At 40.4% G+C, this 25,396-nt stretch overlaps 2 protein-coding genes across 2 annotated transcripts; both read right to left on the bottom strand.

The window, feature by feature from the left end:
- Positions 1 to 3,564: 3,564 nt before the first annotated feature.
- LOC125417185 (olfactory receptor 10A3-like) lies at positions 3,565 to 4,509 on the bottom strand. Its single transcript, XM_048460506.3, has one exon. The coding sequence runs from the start codon at positions 4,507 to 4,509 to the stop codon at positions 3,565 to 3,567; it is 945 nt and encodes a 314-aa protein (XP_048316463.2).
- Positions 4,510 to 14,672: 10,163 nt separating this feature from the next.
- LOC125417179 (olfactory receptor 10A6-like) lies at positions 14,673 to 20,996 on the bottom strand. The gene is made up of 4 exons (XM_085692871.2): positions 20,576 to 20,996; positions 19,716 to 19,886; positions 19,484 to 19,563; positions 14,673 to 19,271 (listed from the first exon to the last, which is right to left on the bottom strand). The coding sequence occupies exon 4, from the start codon at positions 16,029 to 16,031 to the stop codon at positions 15,087 to 15,089; it is 945 nt and encodes a 314-aa protein (XP_085548997.2). The 5' UTR covers positions 16,032 to 19,271; positions 19,484 to 19,563; positions 19,716 to 19,886; positions 20,576 to 20,996; the 3' UTR covers positions 14,673 to 15,086.
- Positions 20,997 to 25,396: the final 4,400 nt, after the last annotated feature.

Genomic DNA, 25,396 nt, shown 5'->3' with positions numbered 1-25,396 from the left:
GTATGAGGGATGCTCCCTAAGAAACAGCACTGATGGGGCGGGAGCCTTGTCGCCATTCTAGAGCAGCAAGGAAGCCGCACTTTTAAGAGGCATTCCATTATGCCAAAATGATCAGAACAGAAACAGTGATGGCAGATACGTTCAAAGAAACTTTTCACATAACAGAAAAAGATCACAATTTCAAATTGTAAGAGCTTGTATTCTCAGCAAACTCAGTAGAGATCAAAACCTAGACAGATCATATTTTCAATATATATGTTTACAGATTACAAAATAGCAATTGGTCAGTTGACTTTAAGTCATAAATATTTCAATAAGCCTTCTTTAATAAACATTTTATATAGTGAGGAATAGAATTAAATACCTCTAAAAACTTCTGCACTCTGGCTTCCATGGACTGATGTATTAATGCATGGCAGACTGGGTGACTTAAAAGAAGTTTTTGTTTTATTTTTCTAAGTTGGGGCATCAGGCGTTGGTCACAAACATAGTTGCAAAGTGTCTATTCATTCTGGGAAAGGTGGCAGGCAGCTGTGATTCAAGAATAAAAGAAAATGGAAATAATTAAAATCACATGCCACAGTAGGGGATGGGAACTACATATTCTTTGACCACCACAGGGATATATTCTCTCTATAAGAGAAATTCAAGGGGGCTGGAGAGATGACTCAGAGGTTAAGAGTACAGACTGCTCTTCCAGAGGATCCAGGTTCAATTCCCAGCACCCACATGGCAGCTCACGCCTGTCTGCAACTCCAGTTCCAGGGGATCTGAAACCTTCACACCAACACAAACAAAACAAATTTTAAATAAATTATTTTAAAAATAAGAAATTCAACCAGGTTCCAAAAACAAAAGTCACTTAAAGAGACTTGGCTGTGAGAGTGTGTCCCTCCTCTATAACCCAAGCAACCTGATAATACAGCTGTTGGGAGATTCAGATGCCCTTATTCAAAATACTATTTACATTCAAAATTAGTAGAGTGGTCCGTGACAATTAAAGGGGACAACGATGACTCCAGAATTGACTTTTCCTTAAATCCCTGTAGCCTTAGTCATAGAAATAAAAAGTATAAAATGAGGTGATCACAGCCCACAGGATTAACTAAGCAGGGCCAGGGGCTCACAGAGACTGAAGCAGCAACCACAGAGCCTTACTGGGTCTACCCCAGGTCCTCTGCATACATGCCTAGCTTGCGAGTTTTGTTGAACTATCAACGGGACTGGGGGTGTCTCTGACTCTTTTGCCTGCTCATGGGACTTATTTCCTACTGCTGAGTTGCCTCTTCCAGGCTTTATAAGAGCACATATGCCTAGCCACTGCATTTTGTTATGCCAAGTTCAGTTGATACTACTGGGAGGCCTGCTTCTTTCCCAAGGGAGACAGAGGAGCAGTGGATCTTGGGGAGGAGGGAGGAAGGAGATGGGAGGAAGAGAATGCTGTAGTTGGGATATAATGCATAAGAGAAAAAATAAATAAAATTAAAAAAAAAAACAAAAACATGGCACCAAATAGTTTACTGATTTAGATGCTGTTGCTGTTCTTTTTACGGCATCCTGGTCATCACTAAAGGCAGGAGGAGGAAAATAGGCATACTCAAGTCAGAAGGTCACGCTTGACATCATGGGACTAGAGTAGAGCCTTCTAGTCTTTCTGTGATATTCTGAGAAGAAAAAAAACTGACCAGGAAAGATAAGAGAGCCAAGCAGACACACAGACACAACAAGCTGAAGGTGTATATTATCCATGGTGCAGATCTGCAAAATATCAAAAAACAGCAGTGAGTTGAATTCTTATACACCATGGTCATGTATCCAAGTCCATTGTCTTTGTCTAGCCTAATGCATATACCTATTTTAGATGTCAAAATATCTCAAAATAGATTTCAAATACACACATGCTATTGGACCAAATATTCAAATTAACTTCTAATGAGAAGAAAAAGAACAATATGAACTTCATTCTAAGCATATGAATGTAATAAGATTGCACATCTATAGGTGTTTCGCCTGCATAGCCGTCTGTGCACTACACGTGTGTGGTGGCCACAGAAGCCCAGCAGATCCCCTAGAGCTGTATTTACAAATGGTTGTGAGCTACCGTATAGGTGTTGGGAATTGAAGCTAGGTCCTCTGGAAGAACAATCAAATCTTTTAACCGCTAAGACATCTCTCCAGACTCTTATTGCACATTTTTATTGTTACTATAGATATATACATATATATACATATTGCATGCATTATATGCATTTTATTATGATATACATGGTATTTCTTATCATGTATACATTGTTTAATGACATAACAATACAATTAGTATTTCTACTACCTTAGACATTTATTATTTTGGGTTGAAGGCATTCAAAATCTCATCTATAACTAATTTTGCAGAGTGTAATAAGTTGTCAGCAATGATAGTCTACTGTACTGTTAAAATATACTTTTATGACATTCAAAGTCAGTGGCAAACAACAGCTGTAAAATTGGACTTAAGACCCAATCAACAAGAAAGTCATGACTGGTACCAGACACCTAGTCAACTCCCTGGGACTAGTGAGGTCATGGACTTAGAAAAGAATCTACTTCTGAAACTTTACTAGAGCAGCATAATTTCTTACTACATTCCAAAACTTACACACACAGAAAAGGATAGTTAGTAACCCTCTTTAAGACTCTCTTTAAACAAATAGAGACGATCAAAGAAATGAGGACTAGTCTGGCCCTCTCCAATAAATTGGTTTTTTTTAACTTGTAGACTTTCATTGCAGAAACAATAAATGTCATCAATACATACATTTGTTATTTTCTTGACATCCTAAGTGTCAGTGAGCCTCAGTGGGCCTTCTAAAGCATTTATAATCATTTTAAAAAGTAATTCTGCAATAGTTATTCAAAGTGATGAATCCTGGCTGGGGTAGTAGCACAGAAAGAGGGCAACTCCTTAACCAGAATTGAATTCCCAGAAATGGACAAAAAAACAAGCAAACACAGAGATACATATACCAGATCAAACTAGATGGAATGGTAAGTAATAGATATGTAGATAGATAGATAGATAGATAGATAGATAGATAGATAGATAGATAGATAGATAGATAGATAGACAGACAGACAGACAGATAGGTGGATGGATGGATGGATAGATGGATGGGTGGGTGGGTGGGTGGGTGGGTGGATGGATGGATAGATAGATAGATAGATAGATAGATAGATAGATAGATAGATAGATAGATAGATAGATAGATAGACAGATGTGAAACATAGAAAGACACCATCCACACCATCCACTCCATCAGATGCCCAGAAAACAAAGACTCAAACATGAAAATGTGAAATTAGATTTTATTGAAGCATCATCTCAATGATAACACAGTAAAAAAACAACCTGAATATCTAGAATTCACAAATATCTGAAGAGTTTTACATCATAGTATAAAATGTACATATTTTGTAAAAATAAACGACTAATGAAAGTATTAAGAAAGGGATCCCTTTTCTATGATTTGCTAACCTAAGGTAAAATTCCTTTCGGGGACTTTCAAATACTCAGGGCTTCTCAGCAACTCACATGGTATGTAAAGCCAGTTTTCTTTCCCATAATTTCACCACAGCCCTTTTCATCTCCTTGTTCCTCAGGCTGTAGATGAGTGGGTTCAGTAGAGGGGTGAGCAGAGAGTAAGCCAATGACATCAGTTTCTTGGTGTCCGGTGAGTACCTGGATTTGGGCTGCAAATAGGTCATGCAGGCTGTGCCGTAGAAGAGGGTGACAGATGTGAGATGAGAGGCACACGTGGAAAAGGCCTTCTGCCTCCCTGTTGAGGATGGCATCTTCAGAATGGCAAAGAGAATTCGGGTGTAAGACAAGAGTATCAACAGGAAGGGGACCATGACAATCAAAATGGTGCCCGTGAAGGCATAGATTTCAAACAGGAACGTGTCTGCACATGCAAGCTCCAGCACGGCTGGGGTTTCACATGATATATGATTAATTTTACTAGGACCACAAAAAGGGAAGCTAAACACCCATGTGGTCTGCACAGTTGCTACCATGATGCCCAAGACCCATGAACATATCAGTAGTTTCACGAAGACCCTTTTGTTCATAATGACCGGGTAAGACAGAGGATGGCAGATTGCAGCAAATCGGTCATAAGCCATTGCCCCCAGGAGAAAACACTCAGTCCCACCAAAGAGAAGAATAAAATACATCTGTGCAAAACATTCCCCAAAGGAAATGGTCGCTTTCTCGGTGGTCAGGACCACCAGCATTTCGGGCATAATGGTTGTGCTGAAGCTTGCTTCCACCACTGACAAGTTCTGCAGGAACAGGTACATGGGGCTGTGCAGGCTCTGGTCCAGGAAGATGACAGTGACAATAATAGCATTTCCTGTCAGAGTCACCAGATAAATAACCAAGAAAGCTCGAAACAGGTGTGCTTGGAGCTCAGGAAGGTGAGAAAAGCCCAAGAGGATAAACTCAACCACGGAGCTATCATTCTGCCTCCTCATTGCAGGAGTGGAGCCCTGTATTTTCTCAGGAACATAATGTACAGCAGATGAAGTCCTGGGCAGATAGCTTCCACCTGTCTTATCCCCAGCGCAGAGCATGAAAACCCAGGACCAACATCACAGTTAGCAACCTGGAGGGTGACTAACCACTTCAATTAATGAGTCCTTGAAATATAAATGAAGAAACTGGGAATTCTTTCTAGGAAAGCTGGTCTGAACTATAAAATACTGTCTTTTCTATTGCAAGTTGTGTACTGTGTGGTTTGAAAATTAAGCACCATTTTAAAGCTAATAGAAATGATTTCTAATGCCTATTCTAACTCTGTACCATCATTGTAGGAATTACTTGCTTTATACAATAGTATGTAAATATAAAATTTAAGACCATAATAAATAAATATTTATTAACCTAACAAAAATTTCATAATAACCTAATAATTCAGTTATAGAAATTTTATATACCTTTTAATTACTTCATAGCCTCTTTTTCATTGATATATGTTACATGTATATGTATATGCATATACATATTATTCTTAAATACAACCTGCTCAGTCTGTATAATGTTTCATATATCTATGTTAGATACATTTTAAAAATTCATTGCATTCACAAATAACAGAATTGAAGTAAGAACATTGTATATGAACACATAGAGGAGGTTGTATTTTAAATGTGCTTATGTTATGGGATACCTATAACTTGTGTGAATTGACTTCAGCTTTACTAAATGCTCCCTAGACTGTAACTAGCCACTTCTATTAGAATTTACACAGATGTGACATGCCCATCCTTGTGACCATGATGGCTTAAGAAAAGCCCCTCCACTCTCCCCTCTCTGTCTCTCTCTTCCCTTTCTCCAGCCCCTTCCTAGTCCTCAAGTTTATGAAATCATTAATTACTCAGCAAATTCTATCAGCAACCAATTATTTTCTAGTCTCTGTATGGTCCCAAACACATTGGAGCACAGAAACCAATAAAAACTTGGCATGCTACAAGAGATAAGCATGACTTTTTAATAGGCTACTACTCCAACACACTTCAGAACTCTGGCTCTCACCCCTTCTTTTCTTATTAAAAAATGTATTTCCATATGCAAAAATGTAATCTATCATAAGAACATAAGTATGAAAAGCAAATGTTTTGCTTGCTTCTTGGAGACATGTGCAATGCCTACAACAATCCTTGGCCTGTAAGACATAGGAAGGCAATATTCCTAGCACAATAGGAGGGCTCACTCACAACAACTTGTTGTTCATTCCAAAACAGGGTTGTAAAAATTTAGAAAGTCCCCAACACAAAGAAATGAATACAAGTAATAGAAATGCTAATCGTTTTTATCTGACCATGCATACTTTATAAATAAATTGAGATGTAGCACTATAGCTCATAAATATATGTAATTATTATGTGTTACTATACATGAAGAAAGAATATGCATATACATATATATTTAAACTCTAAACGAAAATGAAAATATTACCATGAGCGGTAAAGAACAACTGAACAACTGTTCTTTCAATAAGTTAAAGACGCTAACGTCTTCGATAACTCAGACAATAGTGCTACAGTGGGCACCTCATTCTGTAGGCTTTGGCCTCCAACTGAAAATGGTAAGCTCTGGACCCTGCAGCCAAGTGTCCTGATAAGAAATTCTAAGCTTTGGTTAGTGCACCAGAGTATTGGTTTCTGAAGTTCTGTCTGTTCTTCTCTCTGAAAAAGAAAGCAAATGAAATTATCAAACACAAACCTAAAAAGTCAAATGATTTGGCTGTGCCTAATGACCACTGGGCAAGGAGGTGTCTCTAACAGAAGGTGTCCTTAGCCAGTGAGAAAAGCTTTGAAGAAAAAGCATACAGCACAGCACAGGAAGAGGCTGCTCTTCCTTGCCTTGTGGCTCCGTCTCAGTAATCCCCATGCCCCAAAGCCACCTGTTAATAAGTATGGCTTAAGGCGCTGATTTTGTCAAGTTACGTGACAATTATGTGCCTTCGTTATTCTCTCTGTAAAGAACTTAAAGTCGCAGCCTGTGGATATTCTTCTTCTCTGGGATAACTAAACAGCCTTGAACTTGGTCCCTCAGGTGAGCGAGTGTGGGGGAAGAAGCTCAGAGCAACACTCCTCCCTGTGTCCACTGGGGCCAAGCCTCTTTTACCCAAGAGACTTCACCGCAACATCTCCCTATAGAAATCAAAACAGAGGCAGAACGAACATTGTAGGCAGGAGTGAGATGTATGGGATGAGAACGTGGTGTAGAGAATTTCATTAGGCAGTGTACAGTCTATGAAATGACGGGAAACAACTTTAAAGCAAATAGGTCTAAGCCTGTGCAGTAGAAAACATAGGCTACCCTGACTCAAGAATTTCTACATTTTCCAAAATGCAAATGCAAAATTTGAGAAAAAAAAAATCCTTATAGTTGATCTCATGTATAAAGAGGCTAGAGTCAGAAGCAAAGACCAGCTGACTTGGCTTTGAGAACCTCACTGAACAACGCTTCCTTTGATTTCTCTATGAAATAAAAGTAAGCCCCATATTCTATATAATCGGTATTCAACAGGAATTATACCACACAACCTCAAGGAAAATATTTTCCCTCTCAGAACTCAATCCAAGTACCCTCCTGAATCACTCACTCGAACAGGACGACATGCCCAGGCATGCAGCAGTAGCATGCCTCAGGATGGCATGTGTTGCCACACACGAATTTTCATTTCCTTCACCAACATGTCTTACAAGTGTCTGTCTCATCCCACTATAAACTGTGTCACCACGTCATTGATGATGTTTGCCACATATAAGCAATCTGTGAGAAGTCATCAAGATGCAGAACGATTTATGCCCTTTCTATGTGTATATATTAAATTTCAATGAAGAGGTGCATAAATTGAACACATGTAATATGGTGGATAAAAAGAAAACAGCAACAATATCAAGACCAAAATATTATCTAGCAGTAGTTCTGAAAGGTGCTGTGTAGCAACCTAAGTTATTTTGTTACTGTCACAATATGGGCCTGTTTATCTAGATTCTATCCCATGGCCTGTTTCATGTCTAACCCTGCTGCAGCTCTCTCTGGGACAGAGTTAAGGCGCAGTCTGTAGTGTGACTTGACAGCTCTTGCTGTATTGCTCCTGGCTTCTCAAGGTTCTTTTCATAGAAGCTGTGTTTAACTAAATCACATGTTGAGAAATTTCTCACCACCCCTAAAACATTATACAAGGCAGGCGTTTTCTTTGTTCTGAAGATTGGTCTAGAACAACGGCTCTCAACCTTCCCAATGCTGTGACCCTTTAATACAGCTTTTCACATTGTGGTGACCAATAGCCATAGAGTTATTTTTGTTACTACTTCATAACTATAATTTTGCTACTGCTGTGAATTGTAATATAAATATCTGATACATAGGATATTTGATATGCAACCCTTGTGAAAGGATCGTTTGACCCCAACCCCAAAGAGGTTATGACCACAGGTTGAGAACCACTGGTCTAGAGACTCCTTGAGGCAGGGGTAAGGGATGCTTTGGGAAGTGTGCCGAAGGCTTCTTTCTGAAGAGGCCAGATTAGTTTAACTACCTATCATCCATCTATCTATCTATAGCTTATTTTCACTCTTAATGCAGTTTCTTTCAAGATTCTAAAGCTTAAGCCTCTCTTTCCTATTAAGATCCCATCATGTTTGTCTCCATAGAGTCCAATGCTGTCTAGTGCACGTCTCCCACTCCAAACCCCCAGTCCCTAGTCCTGGCCCTGAGGCCTATGTATTCCAATAAATCTCATTTCTATGGGGAGTTATGTGTTAGCTTCCTTTCCAGAGCAACAGCTCTAATGTTTAACATTTAGCTTTATATTTAACAGGTACCAGAGTTTAGAATCAGACCTTGACAAACCAAAAAAACCAAACCCTTCATCCAAGGCTCTGTATCCATGTTGCGTTAACTTTTCTTGGTGAGACATGAAGGAATTTCTGCTCACCATAGGCAGGGAACTGACAATTCGCCAAGATAACAATTCTACCAAAGTCCAACTTAGTAAATCAGTGGGTTTCTTAAGGTTTCTTACTGGTAAGGGGTTATTACAGGAACAGATATGACTCAAAGGCAGATGCAGCAGAATGGGAAACAACAATGAAAACTGAAATCCTAGACAGTGGTTTACAAGCAGCTAACAGGTCAGAGAGTCTCCATCAGCAAGTGCTCCTGTGTATGTGAACCTTATAGGGAGGAGTCTTATGAATCTTGTAACTTCCTGAGACTGGTGAGTCTTTGACTTTCTGGGCCTTATAAGTTTCCTTTATTAATGAATAAAGGAAACTCCAAGATGGAGTGTTTCAATTCACAGGAAATGTGGCAAAGCTACCCAGCCAACCTCTTCTGAATACAAGTGATACAACTAGTGAGATCTCTTCTTGCTATTTAGGACATTGTCAGTTTTCATTTAACATCCCCTTGGCTGCTGAGTTGAAGACCAGCTACCATTTGCTTGGAATGAAAGATAGTGAGCATTATAAACAACAAAAAAAATCATTGTACAGGGATGATCTCTGAATGTTTTGCAGATATGTCTTCTATGAAGATAGGAAAACAAGCATAAAGGAAGAAAGAATAAAAACGCTCCCACATAGGATGCCCAGGGGCTTAGGAAATGCTATTATGAGACATTCAGACAAACAAGGAATTCAACCAGGCACTCAGAGAAACCACAGAACTCTATCAGTGTATAGCAGGGCCCTAGCTAATGCTTAAGGGATAAGGCTAGGACTATGAGTATCTCATAGCTTCTGTAGGGTGGGCAGCATTGTAATAATCTTATCTGTACTAATATTTTATTTGTGATTCAACAAATAAAGCTGGCCAGAAGATCAGAGTGTGGAACTAAGACACTAATTAGCTGTAGAGGCCAGGCATTGGCAGCACACACTTTTAATCCCAGCACGTAGGAGGAGGCAGATGGATCTCCGTGAGTTCAAGGCCACCTGGGCTACACAAGATTAAGGCGGTCTAAAAGAGAAACTGAGCCAGGTTCCTATATTTGGGAGTCACATGCTTTTAATCCAATCACTAGAAAAGTGGAGACAGGAAGGGATATGGTTGGGCAGAGGAGAGAGGAATATAAGTGGGGAGGAGACAGGAGGTCAGGCATTCAGTCTGAGGACTTGTAGAGACAGGATACCCCATTGGGTCTGAGGATTTTGTAGAGGTGAGAGCTTGTGACTGGCTGCTTTGCTTCTCTGATCTTCCAGCTTTTACCGCCTATTATCTGACTATGGGTTTTTATTATTTAAGACCAATTAGAATTTGAGCTACACTTATCAATGTGATCATCCTAAAATGATAGTTCTGTCCTGCCTAGGAATTTGCATTGGAGATAAGCAATGACTGTTGTTATTCCTTTGCGGTGCCTTTAAGGACTAACCACGCCCACTCCCCAGCCACTTCTGACCTCCCTTCCCCTCTCTTGTTTTTGTCTCTTGGTGTGTGTACACGTGTGTCTGTCTCTCTCTCTATGTCTGTCTCCATGTCTCTCTGTCTCCCTCTTTTTAAGTAATAAATGTCTCCCTCTTCTTTAAGTAATAAATGTTTAGCTTTATGTATAGCCTTATGTCCCATTTACTCTGCCGTCCACCGCATCCAGCCGCCTGACTCTGCCGCTTGCCTGGGGAACCTGCATTGCTCTGGCAGCAGCTTCTGCCTGGCTCGCAGGCCGCTCAGGGCATCCCATCATATCTTTTTTAAAGAACAATAACTGTAGCTTCCGGTTGGGACAGGTTTTACCTTTAGCCCATAGAATGCTCTTACTGAGCAGTTACCAGTGCTGGTCACTTCTCAAGGGAGAGGAGCAGGCGTTTGCTTCTTCAGGAGAGAGGAAGAGGCTTCAGCAAGCAGGCTTACAAAAGCAGGGTTAACGTATTTAAAGAATTTTATTTAAATTAAATACTTAAACAAATTATATAACTATGTTAGAAACAAAGCTTTGACTTATATTACTTTTATATAATTCTACATTCTCTAAGACTAACTTATTAGTTGTTGATGTCTTATATTAGAGGCAGAGTGTCTTAATTTGTTTTCTCATTCCTACATATCTTAATGTTTCCTAAGTAAGCTTGTTAATAAAAATCATTCTATTTTTATTTTGGCAATTGTTAAAGACTTAATTTAATGGTTAAAAAAAATAATATTTCTTCTCCACATCAATACCTGACAAGGGAGTTGAGAAAATACTATGAAAGTCTGTGCCCAGCTGGGCAGTGGTGGCACACACCTTTAATCCGTGCACTCAGGAGGCAGAGACAGGCTGGATCTCTGTGAGTTCGAGGTCAGCCATGATAGGCTCCAAAGCTACAGAGAGAGCCTGTCTCAGGAAAAATAAAAAGTCTGTGCCCATAAACATAAAAAGTCAGGGCATTTACACACGGTAGACTCCCTGCCAGAGTGACAGAAGGCACTCCCAGAGGTCAAAGGTCACTAAATGAAAAGTCTAGAACCAGGAGTGGGTCACCACTCTACGGAACTTGTGGCCAGGGAGGCCTTTAGACCTTCTTACACAACAGACGTCTGAGCCAGGCCTACTTGACCCTCATAGGGCTCCTCCTGTCTAGTGCCCCTTGACACTATTTCATCCGAGGTGTTTCCAAACCTCATTGCCCCTCTGCATCTGCTTCCTGGAGATTCTGACTAGCACAGGTGCTGCTGAGAACAGGCGGTGGAAATGAGCCTGAAATGGGGTTTGGAGCCGGGATATTTAGAATCCTGCAGGTCATGAGGATTTAATCCCAATGGGATGTAAACTCAGCTCCTGGAACAACAGAATAGTTAGGGAATTTCAGGAATGGTAATCTGGAATTGTGTTCCACTGAGGAAAATTATTTGTGTGGATCCGTGAAGCAGCAGTACTCTGCGCCTTCCCAAGAAAATGCTTTTTTTTCCCAACCTTTTTGACTAAACAAATCATCTCTCTAGAAATAAAAATCACCCTGTTGATGCCCTGAAACAGTCTAGACACATGACTCGCCAAGGCCCAGGACACTGTAGTAACCTACAAAGAACAGCAGCTGTTCTGAAACCACGCGGTGTATTTGTTTCTTGAGTGCTTTGTGATGCTGGGTATTAAACCCAGGACTTCGAGCATGCCAACACGTTTTCTATATTTAAGCGTCATGCTCTGCCCTTGTGTTTTGTCTTGTTCTGGAGAAAGCTTGTTTGAGATTACAGTTGTTGAGGGATGAGTCTGTCGTGGTAGGGAAGCATGGCGAGCAAGGCTGACGTACTGGCAGGAGCAGGGAGCTGAGCATTCACATCCTCAGCCATAAGCACAAAGCAAAGATGGTGAACTGGATGTGGTGGTCAGGAGCTTTTTAATCTCAAAACTTGCTCCCAGTGACACATCTCCTCAGCAAGTCCACATCTCCTGAACTCCCTCCAAACAAGGCCACCAAACTGGGTGAAGGATTCAAGCAGTGGAAACTAGGGGGAGCAACTCTCATTTAAACCACCACACTCCACTCCCTGGGGACCCTATATTATAATGCAAAATGAATTTAGTTCAAATTCATAAATCCCCATAGTCTCTCACAGCCTCAGCATTGTTTAAAAGTCTAAAGTCTCTTCTAAGACCCAAGGCAATATCTTAGTTGTAACTCCTTCAAAATCAAAATGCATGTCACAAACTTACAACTTAAAATTACACAGAATATACATTTCCATTTCAAAAGAGAAGAATGGAGTGTAGTAAGAAATACCTCACTAAAGAGCTGAACCAAGCTGTTAAATTGGGAACATAGCCCTCAGCCCCTGGCATCCATCCCAGCCAACGTGACCTGGGAGTTGCATTGCTCTGGACTCCAAATCCCATCATTCCAGGACCACTCCCACAGGGTATTTCAGTGAGCTTCCAGAGGAGAAACATGGATTTCAGGTATGCATGGGCTCCCTGTTGTCCAGTCTCCCCGCCATGCCCTCAGCCACCCGAGAGCATCATTCTTAATAAAATGATGGGCATTTTGATGTGGTTTGATTTGGCCTAAATGGATTGCTTGCACCAGTGGACCTGCCCTTTTCTTATTATTTTTACTTAACACAAGCAAGGAAAACAGCTCCTATCGCTCCATGTCCTTTGAATATCAAGGGGCTTAGATGACTCAACAGCCCAGCTTTGCTGCTGACACAGACATCTCTCTCTTGAACTGGTACCATTCTCTTTATTCTGACTCTGGCATCTCCAGCATCTTGGAATCCGCACTGCAGCCCAGGTTTTATTTTCATAGCTTCACACAAGGGCTTCTCAGGGCTTTCATGCAGGGACTCCCCTGACACATGCTGCGTGGCATCAGTAGCTCTTGGAAATTATGGAAGAATAATTCTCAACTGCTTCACTCCTGAATCCTCCACGCAGTTCTCCGTGAGCCTAGATGGACCCTCATCCTTCATGCCTCTAAAGCCAGCACCACGTGGATAACACTATCAAGTTCTCTCTGAGCCTAGAGGGACCCTAGTCTTTGAACCACATTAGCTTAAGCTTTTGTTTGTTTTTGCTTCCTTGGAGCAGAAGACCCCTTGGGCTGTTTTTCACAAATTAGCTTAGTCAGATGAGGTCTTGCCCAGAGGGCGCCCTCCCTTTTATTCCAGCGCACAGAAAGCCTCAGCCTAATGGCACTAATCTTAACCTTTTCAACTTGTCTTCCAACACACATCTTGGCTGTAACATTAAGTTTCCTAGTGTTATTTTTCTTTCCAAGATGTACATTTTTGTATTTCTTTCTGCCACACTTGTTCATTGTTATCAATAACAATCATATTAGAGATTCAATGTTTATACTGTCTTTATTAGTAATCCATTATTTTATAATTTAGCCTCGGGCAAGTTTTTTAAGAAAGTGGTCAGATTCTTTACCAAAATATCACAGGAAATCGTCACATATAGTTGCTGTTAATTCTTTCCTTCCTTTTGAAATCTACTGAGCCAAAAAAAAAAAAAGTAGGTATTTCTTGAAAACAAATGACTAAAGTATGGAGAGAAAAATCCCTTTTCCATGATTTGCTAATCTAAAGTAGAGTTTCTGTTGGTGATTTCCAAATAGCACATGGCCTCTCTGCAACTCAGATGGTGTGTAAAACCACAGCAACTCAGACGGTGTAAAACCTCAGACACTCACATGGTGTGTAAAACCTCGGCAACTTTTCTTTGCCATAATTTCACCACAGCCCTTTTCATCTCCTTGTTCCTCAGGCTGTGGATTCAGCAGAGGGGTGAGCAGGGTGTAAGCCAATGACATCAGTTTCTTGGTGTCCGGTGAGTACCTGGATTTGGGCTGTAGGTAAGTTATACTGGCCGTGCCATAGAAGAGGGTGACAGACGTGAGATGAGAGGCACACATGGAAAAGGCCTTCTGCCTCCCTGTGGTGGATGGCATCCTCAGGATGACGAAGAGAATTCGAGTATAAGACAAGAGTATCAACAGGGGACCATGACAATCAAAATGGTGCCCGTGAAGGCATAGACTTCAAACAGGAACGTGTCTGCACATGCAAGCTCCAGCACTGGGGGAGTCTCACAGAAGAGATGGTTAATTTCCCTGTGGCCACAGTAGGGGAAGCTAAGTTGTTGCTTGCAGGAAATGGCCCTTTAAGCTCTGCTTGCAGCAGAATTCAACCACTTTTCTAGCCCAAAGTTCAAAGTCGTCTACCTTCCGTCAAACAGCAATATGGTCAGGTACTTCATAGCACGCCACTCTCTGGTGCCAACTTCTATGTTCGATATTTTCCTGTGGCTATGCTAAAACACAATGACCAAGGCAAATTATAGAAGAATTTATCTGCGCTTATAGATCCAGAGGGATGAGTCCATCATGGCAAGCAAGCACGGCAGCGAGCGCCAATCAGGATAACAGGAAGCTGAGCGCTTACATATTCAACCAAAAGCACAACGCAGAGAGAGAGTTTCACTATGAACTTCAGGCTACCCTTGAACTTATGAAAACAAGCTAGCCTTGAGCTCTAGAGCTTTTTCTGCCATGAATTTCCATGTGTCGGGTGGGCCACCTCACAATGATGGTTAAAATATATAACCACAGCAGGTCTCATCCCGGCGGCTGTCATTTCAGGAATCTGCCGTAGAATTAATAGATCACAAAGCAGAAGAACATTCAGAACTACGTGTTTATTGAAGTATTGTCTTAATGGCAACGTTCTACAATGACCTGTATCTATCAACAGTACAGAAATAAATCAATAAACATATACATCTTAAAAACAATAGACTATAGGGTTAAAAGAGAGGGAATACTTGATTATGTTTTAAAATATGATATGAACAATTTTAAAATAAATTCAAGGAATTTTAAAATGTTAAAAAAGTTTTAGAAATAAAGAATTAAAAAATTTATATTAAATTTTCAGATTAGATTATAAAATATTGTATAAAAACAAAATTTAAAAGATTTAAAAGCATAAAAAATAAAGAGGTATTTAAGAAAGAATTAAACATATTCTCACTGAGAAATTTGGTGTTTTCTTGGTCTTAATTTATACACAGTCAATTACAGTATATCTGAATGTCACATGACTCCTCAGCAAATCAGGTTGTGTTGAAAACCACTTTTCTTTCCCATAATTTCACCACGGCCCTTTTCATCTCCTTGTTCCTCAGGCTGTAGATGAGTGGATTCAGTAGAGGGGTGAGCAGAGAGTAAGCCAATGACATCAGTTTCTTGGTGTCTGGTGAGTACCTGGATTTGGGCTGCAAATAGGTCATGCAGGCTGTGCCGTAGAAGAGGGTGACAGACGTGAGATGAGAGGCACACGTGGAAAAGGCCTTCTGCCTCCCTGTCGAGGATGGCATCTTCAGAATGGCAAAGAGAATTCGGATGTAAGACAAGAGAATCAACAGGAAGGGAGTCAAAATGATCAAAATGGTGCCTGTGAAGGCATAAATTTCAAAGAAAAAAATGTCAGCGCATGCAAGCTCCAGCACTGCTGGAGTTTCACAGGAGATGTGATTGATCTCATTGGAGCCACAGAAGGGGAAACTAAACACCCATGTGGTCTGCAGACTGGTCATCATGGTTCCTGACAGCCATGAGCACATCACTAACTTCATAAAAACTCCTTTGTTCATAATGACCGGGTAGGACAGAGGATGGCAGATTGCAGCAAATCGGTCATAAGCCATTGCCCCCAGGAGAAAACACTCAGTCCCACCAAAGAGAAGAATGAAATACATCTGTGCAAAACAGCCCCCAAAGGAAATGGTGGCTTTCTCGGTGGTCAGGACCACCAGCATTTCAGGCATGACGGCTGTGCTGAATCCGGTTTCCACTGCTGACAAGTTCTGCAGGAACAGGTACATGGGGATGTGCAGGCTCTGGTCCAGGAAGATGACAGACATAATGAGGGCATTTCCTATCAGAGTCACCAGATAAATAACCAAGAAAGCCCCAAACATCTGCTGCTGAAGCTCAGGGTAGTTGGAAAATCCCAAGAGGATGAACTCAGTCACAGAGCTGTCATTCCTCCCTCTCATGGCTGGAGTAGAGCCCTGGGCTGGTTCAGAATCACAGTTCCGGCCCCAGCTTCCATTCACCAGAGGAATTTTGCCAGAGAGCCACAGGAAAAGTCCATCTTCTTCTCACACAATTATCCATTTCAATTCTAGAATGACTAAACACTAAGATTATAAATCTTTTATACATAAAAGGGGAAAATAAAGATTTTGACTTAGAAATTTAGTCTTTAAATAATAAAATGCTGTCAAATTCTTTTGAAGGCTATACGCCCTACACTTTGAATTAAATCATATTCCTAAAATAAATACAAATAATTTATACAATACAAATAATACAAAAACTCTATTTCTGATCTCATCTTATTGTTAGAGATATATGTTTTACTTAACTGCATTAAATATAAAATTTTAAAACATGGAAGATAACATGTAGAAAAGATAAATTAATCATTCAGTTATACCAGTGTTCTGCACACTTGTTTGAAATACCCACTGCATTTGAAATTAGGGTAGTTTGACAGACAATGGTTAGCATTTCATATAAACTCTTAGAATGTTTGTGTACTAAATTTATCTATATTAGGTGACAACAACATGCTTTAATGAGTTTAGAGCTTAGTAGTTCCAGCCTAGAATGGAAATGGTCACCTCTCTTGGAATTTATCTAAGAGTGTTTTTGTTTTTTTTTTTAGGACTAGATACTAGGGTACCTCCTTGTGACCTTGATAACCAAAGGAAAAGTCCATCTGAGGGTCATTATGAAACTTTTGTCAAAAAGTTCCCACTCTCTACTCCCCCTTCTCTCTTGCCCCTCTCCCTGACTTCTTCTACATCAGAAAGTTCATGAAATCATTAAGTACTAACTCAGCAAGCCCTCATCAAGTAGATGCCTTTTGCCGGGCATTGTACAGCCACTGCTGTTCTGTTAGCTTCTAAAACTGAGAGTTAAAGGCATTGCATAAAACAGACTTGAGTCTTTACATGTATGGCACACAAAAGATATCTCTGGCACATACCAGGGCTTTCTCTTTTATCTCTACCCCTACGTTTCCTTCTATTGCCAACTGACATAGTATTTTCTATATAAAAATCCTACCACATACAGAAGTACAACTGGAGACTGAAGATTTTTGTTGGCTTCTCGCATATATGCACAATGCCTGCAACAGTCCCTGGATCATAAGAAATATTACAACAATATTTCTAGAATAAGAGAAATTAGGAAAATATAGGCTCTATCTTTATGAAAAGGGTATCTAAAAGAAAGGGGAAGCCAGTCATAACAGTGGGGGGGGACTGAGATGTAATAAGATATGGCTTGGGAAATTAAATGAGAGAACCCCTTTGTGTATAGATGTCAAGAAGAGATAGCAACAATAACCACAGGTTGTCATGGTAGAAGGACCACGAGGGTGAGAGGGAAAAAAACAAAAGGATGAAGATTGATGTGCTCAACTCAGAAGGTCCTGGAATGGTGCCACAGGGTTGGAATGGAGCCTTCTGCTCTCTTTGTGATATTCTGAAACACACAGGAAGTTGACCAAGGGAGATGAGGTAGCCAGGATTACAGAGAGACACAGCCATCTGAAGATGTATAACATGACCTTTAGAGCAGATCTGTAGGACATTGGTAAAGAGTAGAAAAAACATTGTTTATTCTTGAGTTGGCCTGTGGTCATAGATTCAAGTCAATTGCCTGTATCAAAATCAAATACTTGTGCATATTTGGACTGTCAGAAAAAAAAACTCCTAAAATTGGAGTGGGGTGATAGCTGAGGTGATAGCTCCATTGGCCATGTGCTTGCTCTGCAAGCCTGAAGACCTGAAGTTCAATCACTAAAGTGTGACTTGTGGTGTACACTTCTAATCCCTATTCTGAGCAAGAAGAGATAAGAAGTTCCTAGAAACTTGCTGGTGAACCAAAAGATTCTAATCAGCAAGCTCCAAGACTCAGTGTAAGGCCTTGTATCAAAAACCAAGCTCCTGAGGAACACAACTTTGAAACTGGCCTCCACATTCATATAAGCACTCACACACATACACACACACACACACACACACACACCTCCTACAACAGGTAATATAGTCTCTGAGAAATCCAAAATTCATGTATACTCAGTTCTAAATATATAAAATGATTGGTTATGAATTTTTTAAAAATATCGTTTTATTTTTTTAAACTTTTATTGAACAAACTAGCAATGTACAACAGAATAAAACTGTCTTTACTAGCACGATAGTATGGCTAGAGTGGACAATTCATTGTGCATTTCAGTATAGCTAATATAGCTTGTAAAGATTGGGAATGTCCCAGCTAAAAGGAATGATAAATGTCTGAGATGACATAAACACCAATTGTTCTGATGTGATCATCACACACTGTACGCAAGTACTGACATGAGACTGTTCTTCATACATGTGTGAAATTGCTATGAGAAAATGAAAAACACACTATTTAAAAGGCAAAAGCAAAAGAGCTGTCATGAGGGTTAAGACAAACTGGCCATAAATGCTTTCTCAATTACTAAAACCCTCTTACATTGTTCTGAACAACTCTAACAGGTAGTATTAGGCAGGATCTCTTCTTTAAGCTTCACCTTGTACATGAAGAAAGGTAAGAGTTGGACTCACTGACCTACTACACGAGACAGAACCTTCTAGGATTTGATGGTTAATGTATGTGAAGCACTAATCCTGAAATCATCATCTTCTCTCCTCTCAAATGAGAAACAAGAAAAAATTAGTAGGCATCAAACCAAAATGCCTCTTAATCCAAATTACTCGGCCGCACCAACGACGCCTGAGTGCAGCGGTATCTGTCTTCCACAGCATCTTCAGCCATCAGGGATAAGAATTGTGAAGGAAATCCTCTAACAGGCACACAACACACACAGAGGCTGTGTCTCTTACTTCTCTAAAATTTCACACTTCGTTATCAGTACTTTTAACACGGATCGAAAGTCCCTCAGAATATGATTTAGTGACTCAGTGCTGATTTATAACATTACACAGCATGGAGTCATGGGCCTTGGTGAATCGCTCCTTGAAGAACTTGGAATCACTGCACCCAGATCTTCTCATATTTGATATTGTGACTCAGGAGACTGTAACTTGGCCTCTCGGGTGAAAAATCTCAAGAGAACATGCTTAGCGCTTACTCTTCGAATGTCCACGGGGAACAAGCAACTCTTCGATGGGAGATTTGACTTCACCATGACATCTCCCAATAGGAACTGATAATCAGAGGCTGAAAGAATACTGCAAAACATGGAAGAAGGGAGGGGTGGATGAAAGCATGGCCTAGAGAGAGGGGGGATTTGGTTGAATAGAATGCATAGTCTATACAATGGTGGGAAGCAAGGCAAGTGGATTTAAGACTCTGGGTAGGAAGCCTGCATTTCCCCACAACCAGAACTTTCACCCATTCTAGAAGATAATGGAATCACCGAAATGCTTTATGAAAAAAATACCATTGCAGTTGATCTCAGGCATAAATTCTTGACTGAGTTGACTAACTTTGAGCTGAACTTCTCTGCTTCTGTCACTTTCTCTGTAAAAGGAAAATACCATTATAAATCTCATAGGGCATATATAAACCAGGCATTCAGGACTCAGTCCATACTGCCTAAAACAGTGGAAGATCATTCACTTCTCCACCAGGAGAGCAGGGAGGAGTTGCAAAGCCTGTAAGTGGGTCCTTACCAGAATTCAAGGGCTGTATACCAAGGTTCTCCTTCTCTACTTTGCATCTCTGAATTTAGGGAGGAGTTTTCTTTCCAAGCAAACCTTTCCTTTCTACATCAAGGAGACTGTGGATAACACTCAGAGATGACGTTTCTCTGATCTGTGTCAAGTGTAATGGAGGTTTTCATCCTGCAAGGGCACACACACACTTCTACATCAATAACTATAGTGGGATGACATGTCCAAGCATACATTAGTTACATACCTTAGGGACAGAAAGTATCCAAACACAGACTTCCATCATTCCTACCCCAGGAGTATCTGTTGAGAACAAACTAATCTGTTCTAAGTTGCTCCATATTGTATAAAAGAATGAATTCCCAGACTCCACCTTGCAAATGTGTTGTAAAAGGAGCAGCAGGCCTCTTCCCGCTACCCAGCTCCCGTCTAGCTTTACACCCAAAATAATTACATGGAAACTGTATTCATTTAAGCACTGTCTGTCCCATTATGTCTAGCCTCTTCTTGGCTAACTCTCACATTTTAATTAATCCATTTATAGTAATCTGTATGTCACCACGAGACTGTAGCTTACCAGGATGAGTCTAACCTACATCTGTCTCGGAGAGGAGAGCCATAGCGTCTGCCTGACTCTGTTTTCTTTCTCCCAGCATTCTGTTCGGTTTACTCCACCTATCTAAGCTGCAGTCCTATCAAAAGACCAAGGCAGTTTCTTTATTTGACCGATAAAAGTACAACATAGACAGAAGATCCTCCTACACTACCTTTGGAGACCTTTATCCCTATGAATTCTGATCAAGATTCCATTTTACAATCAGTATTTGACTCCATTTTGAGGATGGAGCATGACTATTCACCTGGTTTCATATGCAAATGGAACCATCTGTCCAGTACCAGCCACACAGCATAGACTGATAAATGACATTCCTGGAAGGAAAACAGATGCCAATCTATAAATTTATCTCAGGGAATTGATATTGTAGAACTCCACAAGTATATTAAGATTATATAAGGAAACCAGTCCTAATAGATATCAGAGATAAAAGATCAAGAAATGGGTGTAATTTCCTCACCTGGACCCCATAAGGAGATGGACAGTTAAACTGTGATGGAGATGGCCCCTTCTAACCTGTCAACTGATAGGACCCACTGACAGAGAACTCCCAACTGTCCCAGGGGTTTGTTCAGCCAAGCTTGTGCTGGGGCAAGAATCTATTCAACTCCTGTATGCCCATCTTCCTGTTTGCTCCTATGGACCCATTATCCACTCATCCACCCATTCTTCCTTATTCTGATCTTCCCCTAATCCCTCTGTAGCTGAACTCAACTCCATAACTCCTCTCTTAAGCCTGTGACACTCATGATCTCTGCCACTTCCTATCTGCAGCTGTTCTGGTCTTTCTCTTATCAACACAGTCTCTACTTAACTTTTCTATCTACTGCTGAGACCTCTTGACCTCTGCTATGACCTCGCAACCCTTTGAAGCCATTCTATAACCTACCTACATACAAATACATAAATATTTACTGTGTGGTATGTGATGTTTAACATCTGTACATTCCAAAATTTTAGAAACTGTATGGGAGAACTAGTCTATGAAAACTGTACCAAGTGAAAACTCAGGAAAGAAAAACTAAAGTCGTAGGAGAAAAAGCAAAAAGCTAAGAATAGAATGTGAACACTTACTCTAATTTTATTTTTAAAAAACAATAAACATGTACACATACCAGTGTTTTCATAACCTAGGAAATGTCAGAGGGTAAATTTATGAATGAGCTTTGAAGAACATTCCTAGGAATGGCAGTAGAAATAATAGTAGAGAGACTTTTGAGAAGTGGTTTGTATGTTGTTAATGCATTTCCTGCTATAATTTTTGTGGTAAATAAAAACAAGGTTTGTGAGACAGAAAATGAAGTGTGTATGTTGTTAATGAAAAGGGCAGGGAAGAACCCAACTATAATTCCAGCATTCTAGAGTCAGAGGGATCCCAAGTCCTCGGTCAGCCTGGGCTTCACAATGAAAACCCATCTTAAAAAAAATACAACAAATAAAAAAGAGAGGGGGAGAGGGAAAAGAAAGAGAAAGAGAGATATCTGTCCCCCTGGAAATGTCAAAAAACTGAATGAGAAACTAGAATTTAAACTTCATATTTTAAAACCAGGGCATAATTTACAATGTGGAAGAGATGCAGTGAGATCAAAGAGAGTGAGTGGAGGGAGGTAAGAAGGGATACATCATGGCCAACTGAGACCAGAACAAGATCCTTGGTCTCCAATATAAGTTCTCAAAGAGTTGTCCCTCTGTCATCAGCATCACATACCCTGAAGGCATTTCTAGACCTGTTGTGGGGCATTCCCCCTTTTTTATATATTTAGATACATAGGTAGATAAATAGATAGAGATAGAAATAAAATTTACTAAGAAGTGCAATAGGGGAACAGACTCACCAATACAGTACAAGACAAAGCCAGGTAAGGAATCCTTCCATTTAACCAACAACACACTGCATCACATCACCTGACATGGTCTTCACCACCCAGAAGAGCATGCGACCTCTCTCTTCCCTAAAAAACTGTCACCACAGACAAGATGCCACACGCTAAGGCTGGTAAACCAAGGCTATTGGCAGAATGAGTTCCCACAACAATCTACCACATTCAAACCTCCTGGGTGTGACACAAACACAGATGTCTTACTATTGGTCTAGGCAACTTGCCAAAGGGTTAAAATGAGCTGTTCTCATATTAGAATATTGTGATAAAGATACTGGAAAGACAGCAGACACAGGGTCACTCTGACCTTTCTGTTGACCCTCAGATCAGGAGACAGAGTCCTCGTGGGAAGGAAGCAGCATCCCTGTTCTCGAGCAGGAGACACTGATACTGTGAGGAGTCCACATGCATCTTCCTAAAACCACTCATTCTGGAAGATTTCACATAACCCATTTACTTCTTCAGAACTCACCATCGCCAGTCCAAACCAGTGTGTAAGTGACTGGCTGTGTTTCCTATTTCCTTCTTCTTACTCCTGAAATCCATCTTGTGTCAGCTTAATCCTCAGGTCTGGGAAGTCCCTGTGTGTATGCCAGCAGAGGCTTCTATTCCTACATCTCACGCATGCTAAACCACTACAGTGCCACGCCGTGAAGAACAAAAGCCATGATCCTCTTGTTCCAGAAGGAAGAACTGCATGGGAAGATGGTAACAAAGCTTTCCCTGGGCATGTTTTGACAGAAGAGAGAATGTGGGTGTGGATGAACACAGATCGCTCAACTCTACTTAGCTTCAGAAATGCCTGAATGAGGCCTTTTGCTTCATGAGCTCCAGTGTTCCAACAGCAGGAGAGTAGAGGAGGGGAAAAACCTCATCTTCAGCCTGAAGATGTAATCTGTACTATAGAGTGGCAAGTTTCAAGCTTCAAAGTGCACGCATGTCATCTGAATGCTTAGTGAAATACAGACTGAAATTGTGAAACCTGCCTGGCTCAATGCAGTGGGAGTGTTTCTGTATATCCCGAGTTATTTCTGCTGACAGGAAACAAACACCACAGAGAAAAGTCAAGAGAAAAGGTGGAAGGTGACCCAAAGAGATTGCACATTGAGGTAATTTGAACACTAGATGATGAAAAGAAAGAGAAAAGCAAAGGATGTGTGAAGGGTATTTTTTAAAAAGTTACAGGGAGCAGATATACTTATCACCAAAATATAGAGAACTAGTATATATTTTCGTGTGTGTGTGTGTGTGTGTGTGTGTGTGTGTGTGTGTATAAAAGCCCAAGCATGCAAGTGTGTCTGTCTGTATGTGAGTGTGTGCATGTGTGTGTGTGCACTTAGTACCACTTTGCACATAATGGAGTCAAGAAACCACTTACCAGAATAAGTTCTTTCCTGGATACTGGTGATCAACCTTGGTTATCAAGTTTGGTGGTCAGAGCTTTTTATACCCTGAACATTCTTGCTGGCCCAAGAGCTAAGAATTATAAAAGCAGATTTTATCAAATAAAATCACAAAACCAAAAATTAAAAATGCTCAAAGACAATTACAGAACAATAAAATCAGATAAGACAATAACTAATGGGGTTTAAAGGGGATTAATTTTTAAAAATCAAAATACAGTGTCCAGAGTACAGAGTAGGAGCATAGATGTGGAAAGATGGAGCTAGAGAGAGAACAGAACAATCAGGCAAAGTAAAATGAGAGTCAAAAGAACTTAAAATAATTTGAGCGAAAAATGCACACAGGCAAGAGTGATGGAGGTGGAGGAGGAAGGGTCAGAACCAGTCACTGATCACATCTAAGGCCAGACAGGGCTACAAGACATCCCACAAAAGAGAGAGAGAGAGAGAGAGAGAGAGAGAGAGAGAGAGAGAGAGAGAGAGAGAGAGAATATGGACTTCAGGGTCCATATTCTCTCTTCAATAACTTCAGGTAGAAAGTTATTGTTCCTCTGTTTATAGCTCTGCCATGGATTTTTCCTTTTTGGTGGTGGATAATGAGTGAAGATACATTTGATACTAAAAGTGTAAAATGCCATGTTCAGCTAGCTCTGCAGCTTCAGAATGGCTGTTCTAACCGTGTAGAACTTCACTGAGCTCTATAAATGGTTGGTCTTGTGGATTATACCAAGTAAAATTTTAATTTGAAAATTCTTTATAATAAAGTTGCAATTATAAACTACAGACTTAAGGAACTAGAAAAAGAATCCAGTACCTACCTAGGAAAGGGAAACTAAAAATGGATTGACACATGAAGTGTCTGAGCAGTGTCTCTCATAGTACACAGAGGATGAAAGAAAGTGGTCAAGATGCTGAACAGTACCCGGCACAGAGGGGTTCCTGACAGTTATCCATCTTTTTATTAAGCACACTGGGATAGCTATACTGTGACTTTTTTCTTTTCCTTTTCCTTTTTCAAGAGCAGTATCCCTTAGGTCTCTCATCACACCCTCCCCAACTCCTGAGCTCAAGGAAACCTCATTCTTCATCTAGAGGAAGCCTAGACTAACAGTTGACAAGCACTGTGCTAACCCACTAACACTGTCATTTTGTCTGATCCTCGCAGTGTCTTCGAAGGCAGAAACATCTCCACCACAGTACCATCGTCATCACTCGACCCTTTTATACAGAACAACCTCATTCTTTCTAAGGACAAGTAAAATTCCAAAAACATGAAGACATCAGAATCAGCATTGAAATAAATTTCTTATTTATATTTTCTTTTGTATTGTTTTTACATTTTGTGTATTTGGTTGTATCTGTTTGGGGGTGTTTGGGGATCTGGGCATTTAGCTTTGAAAAAGATTCAGTTTTGAAGAGGGAATTTGGTTTTTGTGTAGTCCAGGCTAGCCTAGACTGTATGGTTCTCCTATTGTGGCTTCCATGTGATAGGATTATTAACTTCCACAATGACCAATTAGTTTTATTTTATTCTTTCCTTTAATTTATTTTAGTGTATTCTTTTACATTTTTTCAAATTAGAGATTTCAATGTAGTTCCTTTCTTAAAATCTACAACTTGTGTTTCTGTATTAGAAATCCAATAGTTACCACCCTCACCCACTGGCGAAGGAAACCCATACTCACAAACACAAAGATGATAAGACATGGGCAGTTTTCAGAGAAGGCAGAAATGAACAGATAGCACACTGGGAAAGAGGAAAAGAGGGACATTAGGTCTGAC

The sequence above is a fragment of the Myodes glareolus genome, chromosome 7, assembly GCF_982192425.1.
Source record: "Myodes glareolus chromosome 7, mMyoGla1.1, whole genome shotgun sequence".
Lineage (NCBI taxonomy): Eukaryota > Metazoa > Chordata > Mammalia > Rodentia > Cricetidae > Myodes > Myodes glareolus.
Note: the sequence above shows the minus strand (reverse complement) of the source record. Positions and strands in the feature narration are given on the sequence as shown.